The sequence below is a fragment of the Balaenoptera physalus genome, assembly GCF_965194825.1.
Source record: "Balaenoptera physalus genome assembly, chromosome: 3".
Lineage (NCBI taxonomy): Eukaryota > Metazoa > Chordata > Mammalia > Artiodactyla > Balaenopteridae > Balaenoptera > Balaenoptera physalus.
In genome coordinates, this window is record NC_138890.1 from 12,568,866 (window position 1) to 12,596,547 (window position 27,682).

The 27,682-nt window shown below is 55.2% G+C and overlaps 1 protein-coding gene across 1 annotated transcript; it reads left to right on the forward strand.

Annotated features, from left to right (window-relative positions):
• The first annotated feature begins 95 nt into the window (after window positions 1-95).
• On the forward strand, window positions 96-27,682 carry FCHO1 (FCH and mu domain containing endocytic adaptor 1). The gene is given in 28 exon segments (XM_082453408.1): window positions 96-160; window positions 4,996-5,040; window positions 5,275-5,367; window positions 5,770-5,840; window positions 10,462-10,553; window positions 11,619-11,693; window positions 12,845-12,986; window positions 14,166-14,318; window positions 14,560-14,664; window positions 15,701-15,799; window positions 15,892-15,988; window positions 17,082-17,319; window positions 18,057-18,081; window positions 18,473-18,560; window positions 19,019-19,239; window positions 19,241-19,298; window positions 19,673-19,724; window positions 20,287-20,378; window positions 20,777-21,052; window positions 22,918-23,030; window positions 23,140-23,227; window positions 23,383-23,491; window positions 24,211-24,366; window positions 24,684-24,816; window positions 25,258-25,457; window positions 26,107-26,162; window positions 26,674-26,838; window positions 27,398-27,682. Coding segments are annotated over 25 exon segments (2,880 nt in total). The 5' UTR covers window positions 96-160; window positions 4,996-5,040; window positions 5,275-5,367; window positions 5,770-5,813; the 3' UTR covers window positions 27,418-27,682.

A 27,682-nucleotide genomic window follows, 5' to 3' on the forward strand; every position in this document is an offset into this window, starting at 1 on the left:
AGGTGGGGACTCTCCCGGCCACGCCCCAAAGGCGGAGCCAGCTGGCGGCCGCGCCGCACCGCGGAGGGAGGGGAAGGGAGAGGAGGGGCGGGGCGGGCTCGTGTGTCAGCGACCGAGCCGCAGGTGGCGGCGGGCGCGGGGCTCGGCCCGAGCTCGGGAGGTAAGTGCTGTTCACCGAGACACCCCCGAAACCCCCTGGCCCGCGCAGCCCCCCATGCGCACCGCGCCTGGCAGCCCGGCGGCCCCGGGGGTCAAAGGCGCGGCGGGGTGTGAGGGATGAAGAACAGGGGGTGGGGGGGCTGCGCAGTGGGCGCCCCGTCCTTCCCCCCGCTCCCCCGTGATAATCGGGGATCCGCGGAGGGAGCTAGAGACCCCTCCCAAATCCTCCATCTCCTGGCCTAGAACTGGAGCGTGCAGCGGGGCAGCTATGAAGCGAGACCCCCTCCCCAGATCCCTTTATTCTAAGCCTGGATCTGGGTCTAGGTTCCGGGGCAGAGATGGGGACGCCACACTCCCTCCAGCCTGGGACCCAGGACAGCCGAAACGGGTCCCAATTTCCCTTTTCCCAGCTCTGGCCTGTAGACCCCTGGGACCAAGATGAGGAACCCCTTTTCTCTGCTATGAACCCCGATCTAGGCCTAGCCGAGGAGCTGGGGGTCCCCTGGTCCCTCCTCTAGAGTGTCCTTTTCGAGCCCCCCGAGCACAAGGATGGGCGGTGGAGGGGCCTTTCACTGGCGTCCTCTGCAGGGACCCCAAATTTGGAATTCTAGCGAGGGGTCAGTGTGGGGTCCCTTGCCTGTCAGGGCCAGGCCAGGCCAGGCTTAGAGAGACTTGGAGCATGGACTTGGTGGTGGTCCCTGCTTCAGTGGGGGGTGGGCAGCGAGCATCTGTTCCCAGGGATTAAAATAAATCGTAAATTAGGATCTTGCTGGAGGCTGGCTGCAAGTGGAGTGCGGAGGAGTGTTGGGGGTGGGTGGCCCCTCCATCTGCCTCGGATCCCAGAATTCGCCTGCCCCAGCCGCAGTGGGGACCTGGAGGTGGCTTTGGATGGACCTGACTCACTGGTGACCTTGGGCAGGTGACAGACCTCCCTGAGCCTTGATTTTTTTTTTTTTTTTATTTGAAAGTGGGCTTTGGAGCCTGTATTCTACAGATTCTGAAACCCACCCACCTCATCTTTTGCCAAATGTAACTCCACCCTTTTGCTAAAGATGTTGGTGGTTGGAGGAGAGAGAGCAATAGGTTTGGAGATCTCCCCATATGCCTTGCTAGCCTCTGAGCCTCAGTTTACTGCACTGCAAAATGGGTTGATGGTCACATTCTGGCATTGCTGGAAGGGTTGCTCTGCCAGACAATAAAACATATTGCCAAGCTGCCATCATCAGAACAGGGGCTCCTCCACCCTGGTCGCACCCACTGGACTGCCCAGGGCACACACTGACCCACATACCTTCACCCACACCAGGGGCAAAGCCAGTACCTGGGCAGGATCCTGGGCAGGAGGAGGTGGGAGGCGCTGGGCCAGTCTATCCCCTATCCCTTGGGGCTCTTTCCCTGAGGTGGGGCTGGGAGTCCAACGCTCCCAGGTTCAAATCCAGCTCTCCTGTGCATGGCTTTGCCCCTCTGCACCTTGATGTGTTCTTCTGTGAAATGGGCTGAATCCACCTTGGAAGATCAGAGCAGACTGTGAGAATGGGAGTGCTGCAAGTGCAGACATGATCATTATAATACTACAATCATTATCATACAATATTATAATCATTATAATATTGTAATTATAATACTAATTACAATATTAGTGAGCATAAATGGGGTCAACAGCTGACTCGGGTTGGGGCAGGGGTAGGAGAGAGGGAAGTCTGCAAGGGTGTTGCCTGCTGTGTCTCCAGAGCTCGGTAGTCAGGTACACAGTTGGTGCTCAATAGGTGTTTTCCAAGTGAAGTGATGGAGAGGGAGGAGACCAGGGCGGGAGGACTGAAAAATTCCTGAGCGTGAGCTCAGATGCCGTTCACAACCCAGTCACTGTGTGACATGGGGCCGGTGCCTCAGTTGCCTCATTGGGGTAATGGCTGAGTTGAGACACTGCTTCCAAGTGCCATTGTGAGAATCATGCCAGACTGTGTAAATGGGCACAGCCCTGGTGGTCAGCCTTAGAGGGGAGGAAGCACATGACAGAGCTGGTCCTTGAAACAGCATAGCCAAGCGGCCAGTCACAGGAAAGGAAGAGAAAAACCCCAAACTGGCCCTACTGTGAGCAAATTGGAGTCCAAGGGGGAACAAAATGACAGATCCTATTTCGCAGAACCTTAGAGGCCCAGAGAGGTGAGGGGCAGCCCAAGGCCACCGAGTGAGAGGTCAGGAGCTCCAGACAACCCATCAGGAACAGGAGCCCTGCCTTCTTTGCTGACTTGGTTCCTGTCTTGTTTTATCTGCTCCGAGACCTGCTCTAATGCTGAACCAGCAAGAAGCCCCAAGGTTTTGGGAATTGGTGCTGGGGAGGGTGGATCTCTGGGCAGCACCCAGAGCCTGTGTCAGCCACCTCCCGGAAGGACTCTTCCCCACTTCCAGCAGCCAGAGGATGGGGGCATCCAGGTCCACTGACAACCTGCTGTGTGACCTTGGGCAAGTCCCTGTCCATCTCTGGGCTTTGCCCTGGCTCTGTGGAGGCTGGGAGACCTGGGTTCACGCAGGGCTGACTTCATCAGACACAGTGACCACCATGTCTCAGGCACAATACTTTAGAGGTCTGTAAAGGTGTTTTAACTTCTTTTAAAATCAGAAGGGGAAAAAAAAACAAGCTTTGGGGTCAAATAAAACATTTAATATATGGTATTAATATATTCGTCTCTATGCCAAATGTAGTTGTAAAATATAGTTTAAATTCTCTTTTTTTATTGGAGGAAGGGGCCCATGAAAGCAAAAGTGCCTCTGGCCTATGAACGTCCTCATGCGGCCCTGGGTTCGAGTCTTGGTGCTCCCATTCATGGGCTGTGCAACCTTGGGCAGGTGGACTCCCCTCTCTGAGTCTTGGGTTCCCCCCCAGTGAAGCAGGCATCATTGGCCCACCTCAGAATGGTGAGATGTGGAATGTTTAGCCCAGGGTTGGTGCTCAATTTGTGGGTACTATTATTTCACAATTGTTGTCAAGGTCATTTGCTCGGTAATAATAGCCCCGGCTAGGGGCCTCAGTTTACCCACCCAGGACCTGCACGGTGCCAGGGAGGTCCCATGGGTGCTGTCTGGAGGGGGAGGGGAGGTGGCAGTTGGGCCGTGGGCGGGGCAGGGTGAACTTCCTGTCCCCCGGCACAGGGGCCTCTGCTTGGTGCTAACGGAAGTGGCAGGGGCCACGTGGCTGTCTCCTGGTGCCTGCCCCAGCTGACAGGGGCTCTGGCCCCATTCACTGTCTGGTGAGTTTGAGCCCAGGCCAGGAGGCCCCCACTGCCCCTCCTTGCCCCGCTCAGGATCAGAAGGGAGACCCTTCTTCCTGGCCCGGGTTTCAGGAGAAACAGTAGGTGTCACTTCCTGGGCCAGGCTGGGGCCTGTGCAGGACCACCCTCTGCTCTGCCACCCCGACCCCCATTACAACTCTTGAGTGGCGGGAGGGAAGGCAGGGTGGTCGGGGGAAGATGGAGATCCAGAGCCACGTGTGGAAGTTTTGAACAGGAGTTCTTTTGCAGACAGGTCAGGGACAAAATCATAGTGACCTGGGGCCAGTGAGTGACCTCTCTGTGGCTCAGTTTCCTCATCTGTAAAGTTGAGATTGAGCCTCATGGTGTGGTTGTGAAGGTTGAATGAATGTGTGGTACCTGTGAAGAGCTGGGCACAGTGCCGCGCACACACTCGTGCTCAGTGTATGTGTAGGGGGAGGGGCAATCTAATGGGAGTTGTGAAAACAGTAGCAAGATGCTTGGTTTCTGGAACTTGGGCCCGGTGGCTCCTAGGATCCTCTAGAGCAGCACCGTCTAGCAGAACTTTATCTGTGCTTTCCATTTGGGTGGCCACCGGCCCCATGTGGCTCCTGAGCTCTGGAAACAAGGCTGGCACAACTGAGGAACTAGGGGTTTAACTGTATATAATTTTATTTAGTTTAAAATTAAGTTGCCACATGGGACTAGTGGTTCCCTTATCAGTTAGCCTAACTCTAAGGGATTTGGAGATTCTCAGGGTCTAGGTCATGGCCAGAAACTAAGAAATGAGATGGGAATTTAGGGCTTTTCCCCCTTGGGATGTCAGCTTAGCATGTCCCCAGCTAGGCTGGCTTTCCTCAGGGGCTACACTAGGAGCTAGAGTTTCTCAGGGGCCCCAGCATCACCCAGCACAGGGTGGTGGTTGGGAATGTTTGTTGAATCAAATAATTGTTTGCCTGGTGAACACCTATTCATGCTTTAAAACCCCAACTTCCACGCCCCCTCCTTGAGTCCAGGTCCCCCAGTCCTTGTTCCTCCATTTGGTTCAGCTTTGACCCTGAAGGACTGGGGTATCTGTGTCCAGCTCTGTTCTCCTAGACTGAGGGCTCCTCAGGGAGCAGGCCTGGGGCTGAATCATCTCATGGACCCTGGTATTGTCCTGGCCAGGTAGGCACATGGTGGGTGCTGGGTGACTTACAGAAGTCGAGTGACCAGGGGCCAGCTGATAATGGGTCGAATTAAACTCACTTTCAAGATTAGAAAACTGAGGCTCAGAAAGGGGCAGCCTTGTCCAAGGGCCTTGGTCAGTCCTTTCCTGGTGAGGCCCAGGGAGCTTTCCCATCCTGCGTTCACCAGCCCCATCCCTGCTGCCACTGTGCCTCCTGGGCTCCCAGCTGCTGCTGAGCTGCCCTCAGGGTCATGAATTATGGATGAGGCTTACGGGCTCCAGTGACAAGCCCAACCTCAAGAACATGCCAAGGACACCAAGTGTCCCTCCCTCGCCTGGTGGCTTGGCCCTGCCCCCTCTGCAGGGAGGCCTGGGGTCCTCCAACAAGACCCCTTCTAGGCATTCCCTCTTGTTTTGCAGATGGGGAAACTGAGGCACGGAGCTGGACAGTGACTCAGATACCAGGTGAACACACTGGCTTCCAGGGGGCAGGGTTGGGACTCATGGGGGCACCAGTGTCAGCTGGGTCACCATGGTGAGGGATGAGCTTTCCATCACAGGAGTGTGCATGACATGGGGACTGTTGTAGAGGGATTCAGGAGACCCCAAGGGAACCTTAGGGACACTTCAAGGACCCCGACTGCCATGTGGCTGATCACAGTTCCATTGTCCACCTCTCACCAGACCCTCTTCCTACAGGAGCTGCCCAGCGTGGGGCTGAGTGCTCAAGTTGGGACTCAGCTGGCCCGAGTGCAAATCCACTGTCATTTCCTGGCTGTGTGACCTTGGCAAGTAGCTTCCCCTCTGGGAAGGTCTCAGTTTTTCCATCTGTGAAATGGCCTAGAGCTTTTCTACCCATCCCTGACCATGAACTCCTATTCATGCTTAAAAACCCCAACCCCTATGCCCCTTCCTCTAGTCTAGGCTCCCCTAGCCCGTATCTCTTCATTTAGTCTGACCCCACAGGGCTTGGGCATCTGTATCCAGCTCTGTCCCCCTAGGCTGGGAGCTACTTGAGGACCATGCCCAGAGCTGTATCATTTCAGGGGCCCTGGCATACTCCCAGCCTTGGGGTTTTTGGTTCCTTCTCCATCCTCTTTCTCCCTCCTCCACAAGGAGAGCAGTTGGAATTTCCCTTCCTCAGGCCCGAGCTGGCTATGACTACAGCTCAAACTTGCCTCTCTCTTCAGATAGGCACCAGACAGGAGCCTTCGGGGGTCTCCATAGAGGCCATCAGGATGTCGTATTTTGGGGAGTATTTTTGGGTAAGTAAGATCCGCTGTTACTTTGGTGGGGGCTCCTGGAAGGGCTGTGGGGGCTTTTATGGAGATGGAGGGACCTGGGGGCTTATGGGCAGAGTCTTGGGCAGATGGAGGGTCTGCAGGGGGTAGAAGTTAAAGTGGGAAAAGTCAGGCTGGGTTTGAATCTATACCCCCAGACGTCATAGGCCTTATGATCTTGGGCAAGTCACAGGTTGAACAGGGAGACTGAGGCCCAGAGTAGGAATCTCTCACCTGAGCTTGCCCAGTGAGAAAGTGCAGAGTCAGGGCTCAAACCCAGGGCCAGACTGAACTTTCAGTATCCAGGATCATTCCAGCCAGGGAATTTCCACATCTTCCCCATCCTGGAGAGTTGGGGGGTTTTCTTCACTTGACCCCTAGGGACCCCCTCACCTGTCTGCCCTCCAGGCTGGGGACCACATACTGTGACGCAAGGAGCCAAGTGAGACAGACTTGTTTTTATTCATTCACTCCCTCCCTCCCTCCCTGTCACCACCACCCCACACCCAGCCAACTCTGGGAGATGCTGGAGCCCCCAAGAGATTCCATCCAAGCCCTGACCCTGAGAAGCCCCCAGTTTGGGGGACACAGAGCCAGTAAGATACACCCAGCCCTGTAGGGTCAGGGCTGAACCCAGCCTTGGGTATGCCCAGAGGAGGAGCAAGGACACAGAGCTGTGTTTGCCATGGGCTTTGAAGGCTGATTTTCCAGGATGTCAGAAAGGCATTCTGGGCAGGGGGAGCATTCTGGGCAGGGGGAACAGCCTGGGCAGAAATCCAGAGGTGTGACACTGGGTGGCCAGTTGAGGGCACAAGGACTCCTCCCGCAGAGCTAGGCTAATGGGGAGCCACAGAGGATATGTGAACAGGAGAATCAGGGAAGGACCAGGGCAGAAAGCCCCTTCCTCAGTTTCAGGCCCAGAGCTTGCAGAGGAAGCCCAGTTGCTAGGCAACTGGTTGCCCATGGCAACATGCCTTTCTCCCTCCCCAGCTGGGGCTCCTCTTACTAGCACTTGCTTTCTTAAAGGGACCGCATCCCCTTGCCAATTGCGGGGGTGGGGGGCCGGGGGGAAGGACCTCCACCTCCTTCCCAAGGGTCAGAGTCCTTGGATTTGCCTCTGAATGGCTGTGTGACCCCATCAAAGGGCTGCCAGTCTCTGAGGCCCTAGTGGCGATCTGTGTAAGGGGGTTGACCTGTTTGAGGATCGGTGGTCGCCCAAGTATTGGAAACCTGACAGCGGCACCTACATTTATTTTAAATTTCTCTTAATGGAATGCGGCACCTACATTTCTTTTAAATTCTTTTTCATTGTATGAGGCATGCAAGTTCGCTGCAGAAAATTCAGACCAGCAAAGAGAAAATAGAAGCCACCCCCAACTCCTCCTTCCAAAGATAGCCTGGTACACAGTGGATAAGATCTTTGAGTTTGGGATTTGAATTGGGCTCTTCTGGGAGCTCTTGGGCAGGTGGCTTTGCATCTCAAAGCCTCAGTCTCTGCATCTGGGAAAGAGGGATGAAACTCCTGCTTCCCCAGGACTAAGGTAGTACCCCTGGAATGTCTGTTTCTTTTAATTAATGTTTCTTTTTTAATCTATTGTTAGTATTGGTGACTCTTTGCTGGGTGACGCTGGGGCCCTGACTGGCCTGAAGGAGGCTCCAGTCAGGAGAAATCAAGCCAGACAGGGATGCCCCGGTCTTGTTGGACCAAGTCAGGTCTGGAGGCATGGACGGCACTGGGGAGCCACGGGGGAAGTGTGAGCAGGAGAGGGACATGATCAAGCTGTATTAGAAAGGTCTCTCTGGGGCTGGCGTGGGAGCAAGATTGGAGTCCAGAGGTTCTGAAAGAAGACACAGGCCCGAGACAGCCCCTCCCAGGACCCTCGGCTGCCAGCCCAGCCCGAGGGAGCCAGACACTGCTGGGGGCTTTGCCAGGTCTGGGAAACGGGCCAGCAGTTGGCTGTGAGTCAGCTCCAGATGCTGGCCTGGGCGGCGGTGCCTGGTGCAGCCTCACCCGAGGATCCCCTGGGCAGGGTGGGCGGGGGCCTGCTGGGGCTGTTTGCTGAGCCCTCAGCACTGTGCAGGAGGCCCTGTGTCTTGTACCAGCCTCATCTCACCAAGACCTTTGAGAGGTGAGTGCTGTCATTGTCCCCATTTGTCAGATGAGGAAACTGAGACCCAGAGAGGTGAAGTCACTGGCTCAGAGTGACCCAGTGCGTAAAAGGAGGATTTGACACTTGAGCCTTGAAAGTACGATTCTAGGGAATTCCCTGGCGGTCCAGTAGTTAGGACTGCGTGCTTTCACTGCCAAGGGTGCAGGTTCAGTCTCTGGTCAGGGAACTAAGATCCCGTAAGCCGAGGCCAAAGATAAAATTAAATTTAAAAAAAAAAAAAAGAAGTATAATTCTAGACATGAGAAGAGAGAAAATATATTCCTGGGGAGCTGGAGGGATCAACAATGAATGTTTAGGGAAGTGGGGGTCTGAGGAGAGTCTAAGAATGTTCCTGAAGGAGGAGGGCCTGTCAGTGATCCTTGAGAGGTGGAAGAATTTGGATGGGTCGAAAAAGTTGCAGGCTAGTGAGCCAGGTGACAGTAACAGCCCCAGCAAAGATACCGTGGTGGGAAAGAGCAGCATGTCTGCACCATTTGCTATTTGCTGGCGAGGCCAAGAGGCTGTCCTGGGTCTTCCCCAGTCTTGGCCTCCATTTTTCCATTTGCACAGCAAGAGGGATTATCTGGTGGTGACTTCTGGCTTTATCCTTCAAGCTTCCAGGTAACTGGGAGGGTGAACCCCTCAGGTTGGAGGAGGATGGAGGAAACCATCATTTCCAGAGGGTCTGTGAAGTGCTCCCAAAGGGATCACTTTAGTGATTTGTGTTGGGAATTAAATAACATTGGGGCTTCCCTGGTGGTGCAGTCGTTGAGAATCTGCCTGCCAATGCAGGGGACACGGGTTCGAGCCCTGGTCTGGGAAGATCCCACATGCCGCGGAGCAACTAGGCCCGTGAGCCACAATTACTGAGCCTGCGCGTCTGGAGCCTGTGCTCCGCAACAAGAGAGGCCGCAATAGTGAGAGGCCCGCGCACCGCGATGAAGAGTGGCCCCCACTTGACACAACTACAGAAAGCCCTCGCACAGAAACGAAGACCCAACACAACCATAAATAGAAATAAATAAATAAATAATTTAAAAAAAAACAAACATTGGATCCCTCCATGAGCTTCCTCTTTCAGTCTAATTACAAGGCCCCATTTGGTGCTAAAATATCTCTACTTCCCTCCGACCCCAGCTGATCACCCTTTTTAACTGACAGCTCAGTGTTCAGACATGTTGCCTTTCACGTGTGACAGAATCTGGCTGGCATTAAAACATAGCTGTTGCCTCATTTTTTCCCGTCCCCTTCATTACGGCAAGGGGTCCTGGCTTTCCACTTAGAATAGTGGTAGGGACTTCCCTGACAGTCCAGTGGTTAAGGCTCCGCACTTCCACTGCAGGGGGCATGGATTCGATCCCTGGTCGGGGAGCTAAGATCCCACATGTCATGTGGTGTGGCCTAAAAATAAGAAAAAATTTAAAAAAAAAAAGAAAAAAGAGAATAGTGGTAAGCGTTGCCCTTTTAAATCAATATATTTGGAGAAGAAACAAGAGCAACCTTAAAGCAAAATGATAACTAAGTAATACCATGAATTAGCAAAAACTAGGGTTGCCTTTGGGGCTTTAGGGGACCGTGATGTGGATCATCTTGGTATTTACTTCATCCCCCTGGATATTGCTGGGTCCTGAGAGGTGTCAGACCTGCATCCCGCTTTGTGGGGTTCTCAGAGAGGGAGTTTTCATGTTGAAGAGAACAGAAAACACAACTACAGTGACTTAAGCAACAGGGGTCATATTAGTTCATAAAGTTGAAAAGTTGTGCAGTAGTGTGGCTTTCAGGTTTGGTTTGATCCAGCAACTCTACTCAACACACTTTTTATTCAGACCCTCTCAGGTTCAGCTTCTTTCCAAAGTTCATGGTTTCCCCTTGGTTGCCAGTATCTCCTGTGACCACATAATCATTTATGGAAAGGTAGAGAGAAAAACAGGGGAAGAGACTGATAGAGAAAGGAACAAACAGAGGCAGAGATACACACACACACAAAGACAGAAAGATAGTGACAGAGAGAGACAACCAGTGAATGAGAATGTCTCTCCCTCAACTATGGGAGAAAAATCCTAGGATTCTTTCTTTTTTTTAATTTTTATTCTATTTATTTTAAAATTTTGTTTATTTATTTATTTATTTATTTGTCACGCCTCATGGCTTGTGGGATCTTAGTTCCTTGACCAGGGTTGGAACCCAGGCTCCCTGAAGTGGAAGCGCAGAGTCCTAACCACTGGACCGCCAGGGAATTCACCCAGGCTTCTTTCTGATTGGACCAAATTAAGGCCCATGAACAAATCCTTGTGACCAGGGGGAAATGCAACAGGCTGATTGGCTCAGGCCTGAACCAATCCCTACAACCAAAGGATGGACTTCTTCTGGTTAGCTCCTCAGCCCAGCCCCTGTTGCTAGGTAACCTTGATGTCCTCTCCATCCCCTTTCTCAATCTCCACCCCCATTCCCTGCAGGGAGAGAAGAACCATGGCTTTGAGGTCCTGTACCACAGCGTGAAGCAGGGGCCCATCTCCACCAAGGAGCTGGCAGACTTCATCCGGGAGAGGTGAGGTCCCCAAGCCCCACCCACCCCCTGGCCATGTCCCACAGTCCACACAGCCATGCTCATCTTGTGCCCCAACCCTGGTGCCCCCTTTTCCCTTGCCCACTCCATCCTCCCACCACACCACACCCTGCCAGAAAGGATCCAGGCCCCTGGGGTCTCCAGGAACCAAATGGGCTTGAAGACCCTCCAAACCAATGGTTCTCAATACTATCAGCCACATGCCCCATCTTAAATGACAATCACCAGGTTCTAACGCCTCCCCCTGAAGAGACGCTAATACGACCTACTTACAAGGAGAATTTTGAAAACTCAGTCTCGGGCCCTGAGTATGATAAAAGAAAAATCATGTATGATGAAATAATCTACATCTCAGCATGTCAGTGCTCCGACGTCTGAGAAAACATAATAAACTCAAATTGCAAGGCAGCCTCTGCTCCCCAGCTTCTCAGCAGCTGAACGCCCGTTAAATCTGGGCAGAAAGTCCAAAGGATTATTAACCAGGTTTTTCTCTTTGTGGCTGTCACGTGGGACCTGTCGCAGCCATACAGGACAGGGGCCACTCTTTATTTTATGGGCCTTCAGACCCTGGGTCCATCCACTGTTGCTTATGCTACCCCATGGGTGCCTCTATCAGAAAATATCCCAATGGGTAACTGGCTTTAACTGGGCACCCTGCTACCCCAAACAAAACTGAGGTTCTATTAGGATGAAAATGTGAGTGGATATTAGGTAGGCATTTAGCAGTGTCTGTCTAGAGGGAAAAAGGAAATATGAGTTTGTCTTCTGCAATTAAATGAGACAAAGCATATAAAACATTTATATTATGTGCTTACAAATTTTTTTATCTGCTGTTGCTACTGCTGCTACTACTACTGATGTTTTACTTAAGGATAAAAACCTCTCCCATGAATTTCCAGAAGACCTCCCCCTGTCAGGGGACTGTATCATTCTCCTGGAGAGCCGCTGCTCAGATGTTTGAGATGGGGAAACTGAGGCCCAGGGGTGTGGGGCCTTTCCCAAGTGTGCTCAGAACCTTCCCCATCCTTGCCTTGTCCTCCTACCCAGGGCCACCATCGAGGAGACCTACTCGAAGGCAATGGCAAAACTTTCCAAGCTGGCCAGCAACGGGACTTCGGTGGGGTGAGTGGGCTCTGGGTGGGACAGGAGTGGCCAAGGGTGTGGGGCGCTGGGGGGCAACAGGAGCCTGCCCTTGGGTGGACATCTCTTCGTGCTTGTGATATGTGGAACAGGGAGTCATCCCCCTGCTTATGGGGCTCATTGGACAGAGGAATATAGCTCATTCATTCACTAGTTCATTCATTCATTCACTGGATATTTACTGAGCACATACTGTGTGCCAGGCACTGTTCAAGGTACCAGGGGGCCCGGGGCAATCAAGAAAGATAAAGCCTCCAGTCACCTTCATGCCCTGTTCATAGGTGTACATCTGGGATGTGTGACGAGACGGTTGTTAACCACAAACATGCACAAAGTCCTTTCCCAGGGAGAAAAGTGCTAGGAAGAGAACAAAATAGGAGCATTAGAGGCTGGACACTATCTCTGGAGCCAAGACCTCAATAATGCGAAGGAATCAGCCATGGGGGTGTCTGCAGGACAGAGACCCAGGCAGGTGGCTCAGCTAGTGCAAAGGCCCTGAGGCAGCAACGCACCGTACGCGTTCAAGGAAGAGCAAAGAGGTTGGCATGGCTGCAGGGCCTGGACAGAGTGGAGATGAAGTAGGGGAGAAATAGAGGGAAGGGGCCACAGGGCCCCAAGACACAGGTGACTTTTAAACCAGGATGTGATGCGGTTCCGTTGGCATTGCAAAGTTCCCTGTGGCTCCTGTGGGGCAAAGGTTCTGTTGGGGGCCGAAATGGCGGCAGCAGAGAGCGAAGGCAGTGGGGAGGCCAGAGGGGTCTTCTGTCGAGGTGGGAAAGCCCCGCAAACTTGATTTGGGCAGGTTGAGTCTCAGCTGCCTGTGAGTATCAGGCGGGGCCTGGAGTCCAGACAGAGGACTGCGGGGCCTGGGCCTGGGTTTAAATTCCAGCTCTGATGTTCATTTGCTGAGGGCCCTTCGGTGAGTTATGGAGCCTCCCATGCCTCAGTGTCCGCATCTGCCACAGGCCCACCTCACACAACTGCAGTGGGGGTTAAATGAATTCATACGTGTTCATGCTTAGCAGGGCCCGGCACACATTAGATGCCTGAGCCAATGCCAGCCATGCTGTATGAGGGGTCCCTGGGGGTTTGGGCCTGCTGGGCCCGGGATGTGTGACCCCACCTGTTTCCAGGACCTTCGCCCCACTCTGGGAGGTCTTCCGAGTCTCCTCAGACAAGCTGGCGCTCTGCCACCTGGAGCTGACACGGAAGCTGCAGGACCTCATCAAGGACGTGCTCCGCTACGGCGAGGAACAGCTTAAGGCACACAAGAAGGTGTGTGCTGTGGGTACCGCAAGGCTGGTGGATGGGGGATGCCAGCGGCTCCCAGGATCCCAGGACTTCTGGGGCCTTGGAACCTCCAGCCCCTGGTGTGTGCCTCTGAGAATTCCGTTAATTCCACGACATCCAACTCAGAATCTCACAGACCTGAGCATTGGTGAATTTCAGTCTCAAAATTCAAGAGCAGGGATCTGCAAACTACGGCCCGCGGGCCACATCCAGCCCACCACCTGTTTTTGTGCAGCCCTTGAGCTAAGAATAGTTTTTCCATTTTTAAGTGGTTGAAAAAAAAAATCAAAAGAAGAATATTCTGTGCTGTGTGAAAATGACCCCTGATCTAGAGCATCAGGAGCTACAGATCTTGTTATTTGACGTTTCTAGACTCTGGAAGAGCCAGACCTTAGACTCTCGGGATCCCAAAATATTTGAAGCTTATAATTCTAGAGTCATAAAGGCTTTGCATTTACAGATCCCTAGAATCTGCAGGGGGTTTTGTTTGTTTGTTTGTTTTGTTTTGTTTTCTGGCCGTACCCTGCGGCATTCGGGATCCTAGTTCCCTGACCAGTGATCGAACCTGCGCTGCCTGCGGTGGAAGTGCGGAGTCTTGACCGCTGGACTGCCAGGGAAGTCTTGAGTCTGTGGTTTTTAACCCCTATTAAAAAAGGGAGTTGGTAGTACTTCATACTGTACAGTTAAAAATGGTTACGATGGCAGCTTTTATGTTATATGTATTTTACCACAGTTTTTTAAAAATTGAGGAACAAGGAAGTTTTCTACAGGCTGACATGGAACAATCCTGGGAATGAATTATTAAGTGGAAAAAGCAGTGAGTTTAACAGTATGGACTGTTGCCATTTATCATAAAAAATGGGCACATTTGATGGTCCATGTGCCAGTTATTTCTGGAGAAGTATCATGGTAATAATGGGAGGTTTTTACCTGAACTCATCCCTTAAAACTTTCTGAAATGTGAATTATGTGTAAATATTACCTATTTAAAGAGTTAAAATTTTTGCAATTCATAGAATACTCAGAAAAAGTATTCTCTAGGACCTGGAATCCCACAGAGTTTGGGAAGCTGGGAATTTCACGGCATTCACCTGGGGTCTGCTCAGGTCCTGCACCCCAGCAGGTGGCTTCAGGTGGCCCGCATGCTCTTCTCCGCCCCCACAGTGCAAAGAGGAAGCGGTGGGCACCCTGGACGCTGTGCAGGTCCTTGCAGGCGTCAGCCAGCTCCTGCCCAAGTCCCGCGAGAACTACCTGAACCGTTGCATGGACCAGGAGCGGCTGCGGAGGGAGAGCACCAGCCAGAAGGAGATGGACAAGGTGGGCACACAGCTGCAGGTCCCCAGCCACCGCTGGCCCACACAGGTCAGAGGAGTTTGCCGAGGGGTGACGGAGCTGCCTGCTGGGAGAGTGAAAACATATCACAGAGCGATGGTCATTGAACCTGCATGAACCACATACATGCTGGGCACCCCAAGGAGTCTACGTGCTGGGGGATGGGGCCGGGGGAAGTGCCCTGAGTGTCACCCTCTCAACCCCGTCCCCTCCCCGTGCCTCCTAGGCAGAGACCAAGACCAAGAAGGCAGCAGAGAGCCTGCGGCGTTCAGTGGAGAAGTACAACTCAGCCCGTGCCGACTTCGAGCAGAAGATGCTGGACTCAGCTCTGGTAAGAACCAGGCATCTGTACCTTGGAGACCTACACATTCCTGGGCCCAGGATGCTCTGGGCCCCAGAAGTCCAGAACCTTCCAAACCCTCGACTCCGGAAGCCTTAGAATCACAGGCTTAAAGCCGTAGAATTCTAGAGCCAGTTAGCTATTGTTACTGTTATTATTATTTCAAAAACCAAATCAGTTTTGTGCCTTAGTTTCCCCACCTGTAAAATCGGGGCAGTAATAGTACCTGCCTCATAGAATTGTTGTGAAGATTAAATGAGTCACCATATGTGAAGTTTTCAGACTAGTACCAGGTGCATAGAAACCACTCTATGAAGTATTACTATTATTATTTTTATTATCACTGATGAGGTTTTTAAAGAAAGACAGTGTAGGATTTAGAAGCCAAGAGTCTCCTGACATGTCATGGTAGCTGAAAAGCCTGGATTCCTGGTCCAGCCTCCATCTCTCACCAGCTCTGCAACCTTTGGCAAGGCATTGCGCCTCTCTGGGTCTCTGTCTACCCAAATGTTTGAAAAGCAGATTGGGATCTCAGGATTAAGAATCAGATTTTTTTTTCTGATTTTGCAGTGATAGAAAGTTGCAAGTGATAGAAATCTTCATTCAGACTGACAAGGAGACGTATAGGCTCAGGGAACTGAAAAGTTCAGGGGGCAGAGCTTCAGGTATGGCTGGATCCAGGTGCTCAAATGGCATTGGCAGGAAGTTGTGCCTCTCTGCTTCTCAAGTCTGTTTTTCTCCCTGAGGGCTTTACTCCCAGGCAGACATGCCCTCCCGGATGTGTGTGTGTGTGTGCGTGTGTGTGTGTGTAGCAAAGTAGCCACCAGCAGCCCCCACATGCATCCACCAACACATTGACTCAGGGTATGAAAGTGTTTTTTTCCATGGTTCCAGCAAAAGTCCCAGAGCTCTTCCCCAAACCAATCACTGAGGCCAGGGGATTGGAACATTCTGATTGGTCAGGCTGGGTCACATAGCCACTCCTTGTGGCCCCACCTTCCCATTTGCCCCTTCCCTCCTGCCTCAGCACTTCCAAGCCATGGAGGAGACCCACCTGCGGCAAATGAAGGCACTGCTGGGCTCTTATGCTCACTCAGTGGAGGACACCCATGTGCAGATTGGGCAGGTGAGTGGGACCAGGGGTGGGGAATGAAGCTGGGGTTCTGGGCAAGAGGGCCTTGGCCCTGCCTGATTACACACTCCGTCCGCCTGGCCCAGGTACATGAGGAGTTTAAGCAGAACATAGAAAACATCAGCGTGGAGATGCTGCTGAAGAAGTTTGCAGAGAGCAAGGGCACAGGCCAGGAGAAGCCTGGTGAGTCTGGGCATCTGTGGGGGTTGGGCTGTGGAGCTGTAGGGAAGGAACAGGACTCAAGAGGGCAGAGAATGAACCTCTCTGGGCTTCGTTTTCCTCATCAGAAAAATGGGCTGATGAGAAATCTAACTCAGCAGCCCACAGAGGAAGAGGATCTGCTGCCTGATCTTATGTGTAAATCTCTTACAACTGGATACCAGAGGGGCCTTGAATGCCAAGCTCAGCCTTTCAGACTTTCCCCTGAGGGCCCAAGGGAGCCATTGAGGGTTGTTGAGCAAAAGACCAATTTGAAACTGTCCAGATACAGAGTTGAGGAAGAATTGAGAGCAAAAGTTTTGGGGGTCACATCTGGGTTTGTGTCTTTTCTTTGTCGCTCATTGTGTGACCTTGGACGTCTGTCTTGCCTTTTCTGAGTCTCAGTTTCCTCATCTGTAAAGTGGGGATGATAATAACCCCCACCTAATGGTGTTGTGAATGTTCAGTAATTTGATGCAGATAAAGGGCAAAGTGTGTACCTAGCACATAGTAGGCACTCAGTAGATGGTGCTACACAGTTTACATCCCTAGCTCTAGTCAACCACTAGGGTCTGTCTTTTCTCCCTCCTGTCTCTATAGCTCAGCACCAGCTCAGGCCACCTCTCCTTGTGTGGGCCCCCACTCTTGCCCTTCACTGGCTCCAGGTTTGTCATGCCCTGCTCCTGCTCATATAACCTCTGTGGCTCCCCATCACCCTTGAGAGAGAGTCCCAGGTCATCATCCTGGCACCTGAGGCTCAGCCCACCTCACAGACTTATGGTCCATCCCCTGAACCACCCAAGTTCCACCCAGAAATGCTGGAAGTAGAAGAAATAACTCAGGCAGTGCCCCCTCCAGTCCATCCCAAGGTGGCAACCATCCAAGGCAGGACCAGAACACTTGGCCCATCCCACTCATGACCATCTCTGGGGCTGGTTCAGCATCTTGGCTCAGGCCCTGGACCCTGACTGGTCTTGAGCTCAAATCCAGGTACCATTGTGTGGCCAAAGGTACACTGCTACCCTTGCCAGGCCCAGTCTCCCTGCCCAGCTGAGTTTCTCAATCTTTTCTGTCTCAGGGCCTTTGGACTTTGAAGCGTACAGTGCGGCTGCCCTGCAGGAAGGCAAGTACGTCTGGGCCTGGATGCCCAGGCTGGACCACAGGGATGAGGGAGGCAGATCTGAATGGGAAGGGGAACCCCCCAGGGCTCAGCTGCATCCCCCTCATCTGTCCTCAGCAATGAAACGTTTGCGGGGAGCCAAGGCCTTTCGCCTCCCAGGACTGAGCCGGCGGGAGCGGGAGCCACCTGCAGCTGTGTGAGGAAGCCCCCCAACCCAGCCCTGGCCCAGGCTAACCCAAGATCCCTCCCCCTGCCCAGGGTATCCCAGAAGGCCCCTGCTTAGGGTAGCCCAGGAGAATCGTATTCCAGGCTAGCCCAGGAGTCCCTCTACCCAGGCTAGGCCAGGAGCTCCTCTGTCCCAGACTGGCTCAATATTACCGCTGCCCAAGCTAGTCCAGAATTCTCCTTTTGCCAAGACTAGACCAGGGCCTGCCTGTTCCCCCTGCCCCGGCTGGCCCAGGATTTCTCCCTTTGTCAAGGCTGGCCTTACTGTTTCCCCACCTAATCTAGCCTGGGAATTCTTGCTTTGTTAAGACGAGCCAAGAGTCTCCCTGCCCAGACTAGTATCACATTCTTCCCTATGACCATGGTCTCCCTGGCTAGCCCAGGCTTACCCTTGCCCAGGCTAGCCCAGGACCCTTTTCTTTGCCAAGGCTAGCCCCATTATTTCCCTGCCAAGGTAAGCCCTACATTCAGACTAATTCCAGGGTTCCTCCCCTTCCAAGTTGACTGAGAACACCCCATGCTCAGCTAACTCCAAATTCACCGCCCCGGCCCCAAGCAAGCCCCAAGTTCCCACCACCTGCAGGGCTAGTTTGGGACAACATAGCAGCCCAGGGGCTGGCCCCAGGTTCCATGTCCGGTGTTGGGGGCGGAGGGGAGGGCCAGAGGAGGTGGGGGAGCTGACACTGACACCTCCTTCTGCATTCCCAGAGATTCCCTGGAGCCCGATTCAGGGGTGAGTGCCATGGGAGGGGCCAGGCCGGGCTGCAAGTGGGAGGGGTCCATCCCACCTTGGCCCCCCACCCAGGCCTGGAAGCCAAGCCTGGAGCTCAAGGGGCAAGAGGTAGCACAGCTTAGGGACCAAGTTCAAATCCCACCATGGCTGCAAGCTCCCATGGACCACGTGGGAGGGACCGATGTCCCCTCTTAGCCTCAATTTGCCCCTCAGGACAGGTTGCGGCATGTTCTGTTCCTCCAAGAACCTGCCCACAAACTGCGAGAAGATCATTATTGCCATTGGGGTTGTTTCTTGGTCTGAGTCAGAGCCCAGAGGTGGAGGGGGGGCATGGCAGGGTGAGATGGGAGGTTTGGTACCAGAAAAACTAACTCACCACTTGTCCCCCCAGACATGTCCAGAGGTGGATGAAGAAGGTTTCACTGTCCGGCCTGATGTGTCCCAGAACAATATCCTCCTGGCGCCTTCTGGGGGCAGTTGTTGGCACAGCAAGGACAAAGCTCTGTCCGCAGTGATCCACCCACCATTAGCAACCCTCTCTGTGTACATCCTGAGGGGAGCCTCCAGTTGTGAACCAAGCAGATTCAAATGCAGACACTCACCTTGCGGGGTCAGGGCTCAACAAGAGGGAGAGGGGGGAGCTTGGTTACCCCAGAGGGGGAGCCAAGGGGACTTCCTGGAGGAGAGGGTCACCGGTGTTGGGGTTTAGCAGCTGCATAGGAGTTTACTAGTTAGGACAGGGCATGCTTGTATGAAGGCTTGTGGGGGGAGGAGAATGGCAAATACATGGTGTCGAGGCAAGGGTGGCAAGTGGTGAGAGATGGAATTATGCAGCGCCTCGAAGGGATGTGAGCAGGAAGAGATGGATTTGAGGGCTGACTGGAGGGAAACCCGGTGTTGGAATCCGCTTGGCCCCTTGACTGCAGTGCACGCACAGCGGAGCCCTCCCGCTTCTCGTCCAGCGACTCCGATTTCGATGATGAGGAGCCCCGCAAATTCTATGTGCACATCAAACCCGCCCCGGCCCGGGCCCCAACCTGCAGCCCCGAGGCAGCCGCAGCACAGCTCAGGGCCACAGCCGGCAGCCTTATCCTCCCTCCTGGCCCCGGGGTGAGGCGTGGGGAGGTGCTGTGTGTGGGGCAGGTGGGGCTGGCTGGATGCCACCGACCTGATGCCACCCCTTTGTCCACAGGGCACCATGAAACGCCATTCTTCACGTGAGTAGCCTGTTAAGGGGTCTTCAGTTTGACGAGGAGCACGTGGAAGGGAGACTGGGCCTGGAGTGTGGGTGTGGGTTTGAATTCCAGCTCTGCTCTGTAACTTGGGGCAGACTGCTTACCCACTCTGATCTCCTTTTATAAAATGGGGTCATTATGAGAATTAAATGAGAGCCAGAAGGGATCGCTGGGGCTGGGAAAGAAGCCAAAAGCTGGAGACAAGTTGGCTCAGGTTCGAACCCCTCTCTGCCTGATTTGCTGGTCACCTTGGGCAGCTGACTAGACAGCTCCAAACCTTGGTCTCCTTGGTGTGTGGAGTGGGAAGCAGTGCAGGCCTGGCGACAGAAAGGCTCAAGGAGGTACATCTCTTGCAGGGGACACTGCTGGGAAACTACAGAGGCCTCGATCTGCCCCAAGGGCTGGCAGGTGGGTTCCATGGGAGGTGGGGCATTGGGCCCACATGAGTGGGCAGGTGAGGGCCGTGCCTGCCTCTCTCCTCCTCCCCTGCTGCCTCCCCATGTCTCTGACTCCCCTTCTCTTATCCTGGCAGGGAGTTAAGGGCGTGCCATTTTTGAGGGACCACTTAGTCATTCACTTGATGAACATTTATTGAGCACCTTATGTGTACTTGTGCTATTCTGGGTTCTGGAGATAAATGACCAAGACAGGTCCTCCTCAGGGTCACGTTCTAGAGGCTCAGATTTTTAAAACAGTAAATAAGTTAGAGCATATTCGATGCTTCCAAGTGCTGTGAAGAAACTAAAGCAGGCAATGTGATGGAGAATAGGAGTGGGTGACTTTAGTTGGGGCCGTGGTGGAGGGGTAGCAGGGGAGGTGGGGAGGACTTTGAGCTGAGCCCTGAAGAAGAGCAGGAGGGGGCTGCAGGGAGATCTGGGGGACAGAGCTCAAGACCAAGAACAGCAAGTACAAAGGTCCTGAAGTGGGAGGAGGCATGGAAACACCCCTCTTGTCCATTCCCTGTCCCCAGCTGTGCAGAGAAGCTGCAATCGGATGAGCAGGTTTCCAGGAACCTCTTTGGGCCTCCCTTAGAGTCCGCCTTTGACCATGAAGATTTCACAGGTGATGGGGGTGGGGCTTCGGGGACGTGGGCGGCCAGCAGGAGGAAGGGTGGGGCCACTGCAAGGATAGGAGGCTCCGGTAGTCAGGACCGTGGGCCAGGCCGGAGGGAGGGAGGACGTGGCGGTCCTTTGTGGGTCAAAGTGAGGGTGGGCGAGGCCATGGCACGAGTGGGCGGAGCCGGCGAGAAGGTGAGGCCTTCGTGGGAGTGAGGATGACAATGTATAGGCAGGCATCAGTGGAGGTGAAAGTAGCCAGAGAGCATGGCCTGCGGTGGAGGGGGGGTGGGGGAGACATCGAATGGGGGCGGACCTTCCTCAACATGGGCGTGGCCTGCGGGAGGATGGAAGGGACTCCGTGTGAGTGGGGTCTGGAGCTGGCTGCCCCCTTCCCTTCCCCAGGCTCTAGCAGTCTCGGCTTCACCTCCAGCCCCTCGCCTTTCTCTTCCTCGTCGCCCGAGAACGTGGAGGACTCCGGCCTGGACTCACCGTCCCACGCGGCACCCGGCCCCTCCCCGGATTCCTGGGTTCCCCGCCCGGGCACCCCACAGAGCCCACCTACCTGTAGGGTGCCGCCCCCAGAGTCGAGGGGGACGCAGCCCATGCTGCCATCAGACTCACCACAGCCCCTTGCACCATCCCCGGGTCCCTGGGGGGTGGAGGCTGTGGCTGGAGGAGGTGAGTTCCTCCACCCCTAATCTGAGAGTTATCTGAGTCCTGGGGGAGGATTGAGCACCTAATGTGGCCAAGGTCTGATCAGGGTGCTGGGGACAGAGCCGGGACCCAGGCAGGCAGAAACCCTCACCCTTGCAGGGACAATAGTGATATGGATATTTAACAAGGCAGGAGGTGGCAGGTGCCTGGTGAGGACTCAGAAGGGTAGGGCCTCCCTGAGGAAGGAACATCTGAGCTGGGATTTGATGGAGGTGAGGACGCAGCCGTATGGACATGGGGGGAAGGGCATTCCCAGCAGAGGGCACAGCCTGTGCAAAGGTCCTGGGGTGGAAACAGGCAAGACCCTTTGAGGAACAGTTAGGAGGCCAGGGTGGATGGAACAGACTGATGACAGGGAGAAGGAGGGAGTGGAGGGGGAGATGTCGGCAGGGAGAGGGGATCAGGTGGGGGCTGGTGGTCCCAGGGAGAAATGTGAGTTTTACCCCTAGCAGGGTCAGAGCCACAGGAGGGAGGGCTGTGAGCGAAGAAGGGGCGGGACCTGCTCGGATTGCAGGCTCTCTGGCCGCTTGGTAGGCAAGGATGAGAGCCAGAGACCAGGGAGGTGAGTCCAGGTAAGCGGTGATGGGGTAACAGAGGGGAGCAGGCCAGCAGACAGTCACGGGACCCAGAGAGCAGAGGAATCAGGGCAGAGGGCCTGAGGGCAGCTGAAAGGAGAGGGAAGGGCAGAAAGAGCAGGGAAGATGGGGCGGAAGAAGCTGGGGTGGGGGCATGTCAAGGCTGGGCCTTTAGGTGTCAGGTGGGTGGGGGAGGCCAGGCTGGAGCACCCTGTGGACAGCTGCGTGAAGACATCATCAGGCTGAAGGGGGTGGAAGGCTGCCCGGGGAGAGGGCAGGAGAGCGCCCAGGGTGGAGCAGGGCCAGGGCTAGCGGGGGAAGGAAGGAGGGGATTGGCTACTGGTTGGCTCCTGGGGGCCTGAGTCAGAGGGACTGTGGGCCGTGACCACATGAGGTCCCCAGCAGTGGTGACGGGGTGGCGGGGGGTGGGGGGCTTGGTACCATCCGTGGTTAAAGAAAGAGCCTGGTTGGAGCTGGTTCAAGGGAGGGCTCAGGGGAGTGAGTGTAGACCATGAGTGTAGACAGATAAAGTCGCCTGCGCTTTACTGTAGAACTAAGGTTCTCAACTGGGCCAGTTATGCCCCTCAGGGGCCACTTGGCAATGTCACCACTGTCACTTGATTGTCACCACTTGGGGGTGGGGTATACCTGAGGTCTGAGGGGTGGAAGCCAGGGAGGCTGTTCAACACCCTACAGTATGCAGGGCGGCCCCAGCATCATGAAGGATCCAACCCTGTTGAGAACCTTGGCACAGCCTGGGGTGTAGGTAGGAGGGGAGGCGAGCGAGTAAGCATTTGTAGATGGAGCAAAGCAGGGACATTAGGGAAGCAAGAGAGCGAGGGGAACCTAGGTGTTACACCATGATTAGTTAATTTAGAAGGGTGTGACTCAGACACAAGCCAGGGTGGGAGACTACCCTTGGAACTGCCAAATGTTGGGTAAAATGCCTCTGCCAAATCCCCACTCCCCCGTAGAGTGCCTGCCTCCTGAGCATCCAGCCCTTGCTTGCATACCCCCAGTGATGGGGAGCTCACCCCTTATTGAGCCACCAGTCTGGTGTCTGGGAGACTCAGCGTTGCAGATGGTGTCTACAGTCCTGTCCAGCACCTTCTCTGTAGCCCTAGGACTCCCAACCATCAGGGTGTCTCCTCCTATAAGCCCGACTCCCAGTTTGGGGCTGAGTTCCTCCCCTGGGGAGGTTGGAGAGGCCCAGGCAGCAGCTCAGCCATGTCTGTTCTTATGCTCATTCCCCAGACTTGATGCCTGTACCTGCTGACCTTGCAGCCAGGGAGGGCCTGGCAGCCCCACCCCGGAGACCTCGCTCCAGGAAAGCATCCTGTCCCCTCATGCGCAGCAACGGGGATCTGGTAGGGTGAGGGGGGGTGGCAGGAGCCGGGCTGGGGGTCGCCTCCAGGGTCAGCATTGGGGCACTGCTGCTAGGGTGTTCACAGGCCGGCCTATCTTCTTCCCTTCCAGTCTCGTTCCCTGAGCCCCTCCCCACTGGGCTCTTCAGCCCCCAGCACCATCCCAGAACGGCCCAGCTTCTCATCCCAGGCAGGACATGGTACGTGGGTCCTCTCTGGGCCTCAGTTTCACCTTCTCTGGTCCGGGTGTGTGGCTTAGTGATACAGTGGAGGCCGTGTCGGCAGAGGGCGGGTTCTGGAGCCTGGGACCGCTGCTCACTCTGCCTGTCCCTCGTTCCCTCCCTGCCACCCCCAGGAGTCTCCCGGGGCCCAAGCCCTGTGGTCCTGGGCTCCCAGGATGCCCTGCCCGTGGCCACTGCCTTCACTGAGTATGTCCACGCCTACTTCCGTGGCCACAACCCCAGGTACACAGTGGTGGGGCACAGTGCAGATGGTGACAGGCAAACAGGGTTCCCTGGGGGCTGTGCATCTAGGTTCCGGCAGGGACAGCTTTCAAGTGGGTTTCATGATCTGCTTTACCGTGGAACGGCTTCGAACACTGAGCTGAACAACCAGACCCATCCTGAGGGGTGTAGGAACCATGGAAGGCGTTTGAGCAGGGCTAGGCATTGATGTAGCCACGGTTTAGAGGAACGCCTCTGAGGCTGCTGTGGGCGTCAAACTGAAGGGAGCAAGACCAGAGGCCAGGCCCGTGGAGGGGGCAGGTTAAGGGTGAGTTGAGGGACCAGGGATAATCTGGGGGCGGGGCCCAGCCAAAAAGACCTTAAGATCAAACCACAAAGAGGAGGAGAGTATTGGACCGGAAACCCAAGCTGAGGACAGTTACGAAACTGAATGTTTTGCTTTGAGCTTCCTGGTGGCCTGGGGAAAAGAGAACTGGAGAAGGGGCTGTTCCTGTCTCCTTCAGCCCAGCGTGGATTCTTGCTGGTGTCTGGATTGCTGTCCAGGCAGGGACACAAAAGGTGGAGGCTCGGGCTGGGAGGCTGGCCATGGTCAGAGCCTTGCTGATTCTGAGGGACCTGGTGAGCCACAGGCTACCGTGAAACTAGGAGAGAGGGGAGCGTGAGGTGCCAGGCAGAGCCCTGAGCCAATGCCCAGTGCCTTCACCACCCGCCCCCACCAGCTGCCTGGCTCGAGTAACTGGGGAGCTGACCATGACCTTCCCTGCTGGTATCGTGCGTGTGTTCAGCGGAACCCCACCCCCACCGGTCCTCAGCTTCCGCCTTGTGCACACGGCCCCCATTGAGCACTTCCATCCCAATGCTGACCTGCTCTTCAGGTACTGTTGAGGAAAGGGAGAAAAGTTAGGGGGTTCCAGGGACTGGTGGGGGCCAGGAGCGCCCCGGCTCTGAATTCCTGTTCTGCCTCCCGGGATTTGCTGTGTGACCCTGGGCAAGCTGCTCTCCCTCTCTGAAACTCACTCTCCTTCCGTCTTTTGCTTCCCACCCTCGCCCTTCCCTGGGAGTTATGCTTTACTGGTCCCAAGGTTAGCCTGGGAATCTGCATCTTTAGGAAGCCCTTGGTGTAGGTGGGATGCTGGAGGCCCTTGGGACGGCATCTCCCGAGGGTTGGGGTGATTATTCCCGGTCTCTGCAGTGACCCCTCCCAGAGTGACCCTGAGACCAAAGACTTCTGGCTCAACATGGCGGCTCTGACTGAAGCCCTGCAGCGTCAGGCAGAACAGAATCCAGCTGCCTCCTACTACAACGTAGTGCTGCTGCGGTACCAGGTGGGCCAGGTGGATGGGGCGGGGCAGAGGGGGCAGGGAGGGGATGATGGGTGGGGAGAGGGTGAGCAGGCGGCAGAAATGGAGGCTGATAGCAATGAGCGTGGGGTGAGCTGTAGGCGGGGTGGGCAGTGTAGGGGGGCCTGGCCTCCACTAGTGCAGATGGCCCCATCGTGCAGATTAGAAGAGGTCTGATCCCAGGACCTGGCAGCTGGCACCTGTCCCCAAGACTTTGTTAGAATGGGGCACTCTTCTGCCCTCTGCTGGAGACGTGTTGTAACACAGCCTCTCATCAACAAAGAGCCCCTGGGGTGTCCTAGGCAGTGCAGTCAGGTCGGTTGAATGGCGGGTGGCATGGCAGGGGCAGTGTGGCTGAATAGCGTGCGGTGTGGCAGGACAGAACGGCTCAAGCCGTGTCCTCTCTCCTGTTCTCCCTTCCCCTAGTTCTCCCGCCCCGGTCCCCAGTCCGTGCCTCTGCAGCTGAGCACCCACTGGCAGTGCGGGGCGACCCTCACTCAGGTCTCGGTGGAGTACAGCTACCAGCCTGGTGCCACGGCCGTGCCCACGCCACTCACCAATGTCCAGATCCTGCTGCCCGTAGGGGAGCCTGTGACCAACGTCCGCCTGCAGCCGGCTGCCACCTGGTGAGGGCGTGTGGGAGGCCTGGGGAAGCTCAGCAGTGCCCCCAGAACCTAGCAGACCTCCCTTTGATACGCCAACTGAAGGGTCCATCTTAGGCCTGACCATTCACTGTGGGCTCACCTTGCTTGGAGCTAAGGGTGCTATTACTAGCAATAATGATGTCTGACACCGAGAGCTTCCCACATGTCAGGCTTGTTCCATGTGTTCTGCACACACTGACAGGCTCGGGGCTTTTAGCAATCCCTCAAGGGGTTGGCCACCATCATCCCCACTTATGGAGGGGGAGCTGAGGCACACAGAGGCTAAGTCACTTACCTAGGTCACACCAGGATTTCAACCCAGCCACCCACTCGTGGCCCCTGGCTTTTAGTCACTGCACAATGTTGCCTTTGTTTTGTACAAAAGGTAGAACCTGCCACCAAGAAGCCAAATTAATAGGGCCGAATGCATCATCTAAAAGTGCTGCAAGGCTGTAGAGCCTTCAGGAACCAGCTGCTCCATACCCCACCCCCATTTCACACATGGGAAAACTGAGGCCAGGAAGGAGACCTGGCTTTCTCGGGTCATGTAGCCAAGAGGCAATTGAGCTGGGACCCTGGGCTCCCAATGTCCTTTCTGGTGGAGACCGGACCAAGCTTCTCTTGATGCCAGGAACCTGGAGGAGAAGCGGCTCCTATGGAAGCTTCCGGATGTGTCCGAGACAGGGGGTGAGTTATGGTTGTGCCCAAGGTCTTGGGGGTCTCAAATGGGAGAGGCTTATTTCAACTAGGGGAGAGGGAATTCCCTGGCAGTCCAGTGGTTAGGACTCCACTTTCACTGCTGAGGGCGCAGGTTCGATCCCTGATTGGTTAACTAAGATCCCGCAAGCTGCGCGACACAGCTAAAAAAATTTTAAAAACAAACTAGGGGAGGATTGGGGATGTGCTAGGAGCAGGGTAGTGTAGGCATCAAGGAAAGCTTGAAAGGGCTTTGACAAAGCTGGAGGAGAGGGCATCCCTAGGGGTGGGCACAAGAGGTGCAAAGGCCCTGAGGCAGGATTCCTTTGCAAACCACACACAGCCCTGTAGGGCCAAAGGAAAAGGGTGCAGGACACAAGACGAAGTCAGACGGAACAGACAGCCACAGATCAAAGGGCTCGGGTGCAGGGCTGAGGAGGAGCCCAGGTCACAGCAGGACTGGGGTTGGGGACAGGACACAGCTGACCTCAGACCTCCCCAGGCTCTGGCCGCCTGTCTGCCAGCTGGGAGCCATGCTCGGGGCCCAGCACACCCAGCCCTGTGGCTGCTCAGTTCACCAGCGAGGGGGCCACTCTGTCCGGCGTGGACCTGGAGCTGGTGGGGAGTGGCTACCGCATGTCGCTGGTAAAGAGAAGGTTCGCCACAGGTATGCCCTCGCCCTGCCGCTGCGCATCCCCGGAGCCAAGACCAGGCCGCGCTCCGAGCCCCACTCCCTGCTTCTGCCAGGGTGCGGGGGTGGGAGAGGCATTTGGGGTGTTTGGAAAGGATAGGTGGGTGTTGGGGCCTGGAGACCCAAGATGGGGGGCACAGGTGGAGAGAGGGGTGGTCAGGGCCCCAATGAGAGGGATCAAGACGCGTCCCCTACAGGACTTCCCTGGCGGTCCAGTGGTTAAGACTCCGAGCTTCCACTGTGGGGGGCACGGGTTCGATCCCTGGTCGGGGAGCTAAGATCCCATATGCCGCGGGTGCAGCCAGAAAAAAAGAAGTGTCCCCTGGCCGGCATCCTTGCAAGAACCCAAGGCAGGGAGCCAGAAGCCCCTCTGGTGAACCCATCCCCACCCCCATTCTCCCGTCCCCACAACGGGCTGCTGGGGTCCATGGGGCAGTGGGAACAGTGAGTTACAGGGGTGTTTTGAAGACCATTGGGGGATCCCAGGGTAGGGGCAAGGGCCCCCCCTGCACCCCTCACAACCCTGCCTCCACAGGGATGTACCTGGTGAGCTGAGCCTGCAGAGGCCGACCAGCACCACTGGCCCCAGCTCTGCACTGCGTCCTGGTGCTCACTGACTGCTCCCTGCCCTCCTGCTAGACCCGAGGGTCCCCCACCCTGGCCTCCCCTGAGGCCCTGACTCCATGGAGAGGATCCCAACGCTCGGTCTGGCTGAGCCTGAGATCCACTCCTGCTCATGCCAACTCTCATGCAGGTCCTTGGCCTTTTAATGTTCTTTAAATAAACACTCTATTTTCTAATAAAATAAATAACAAGCCTT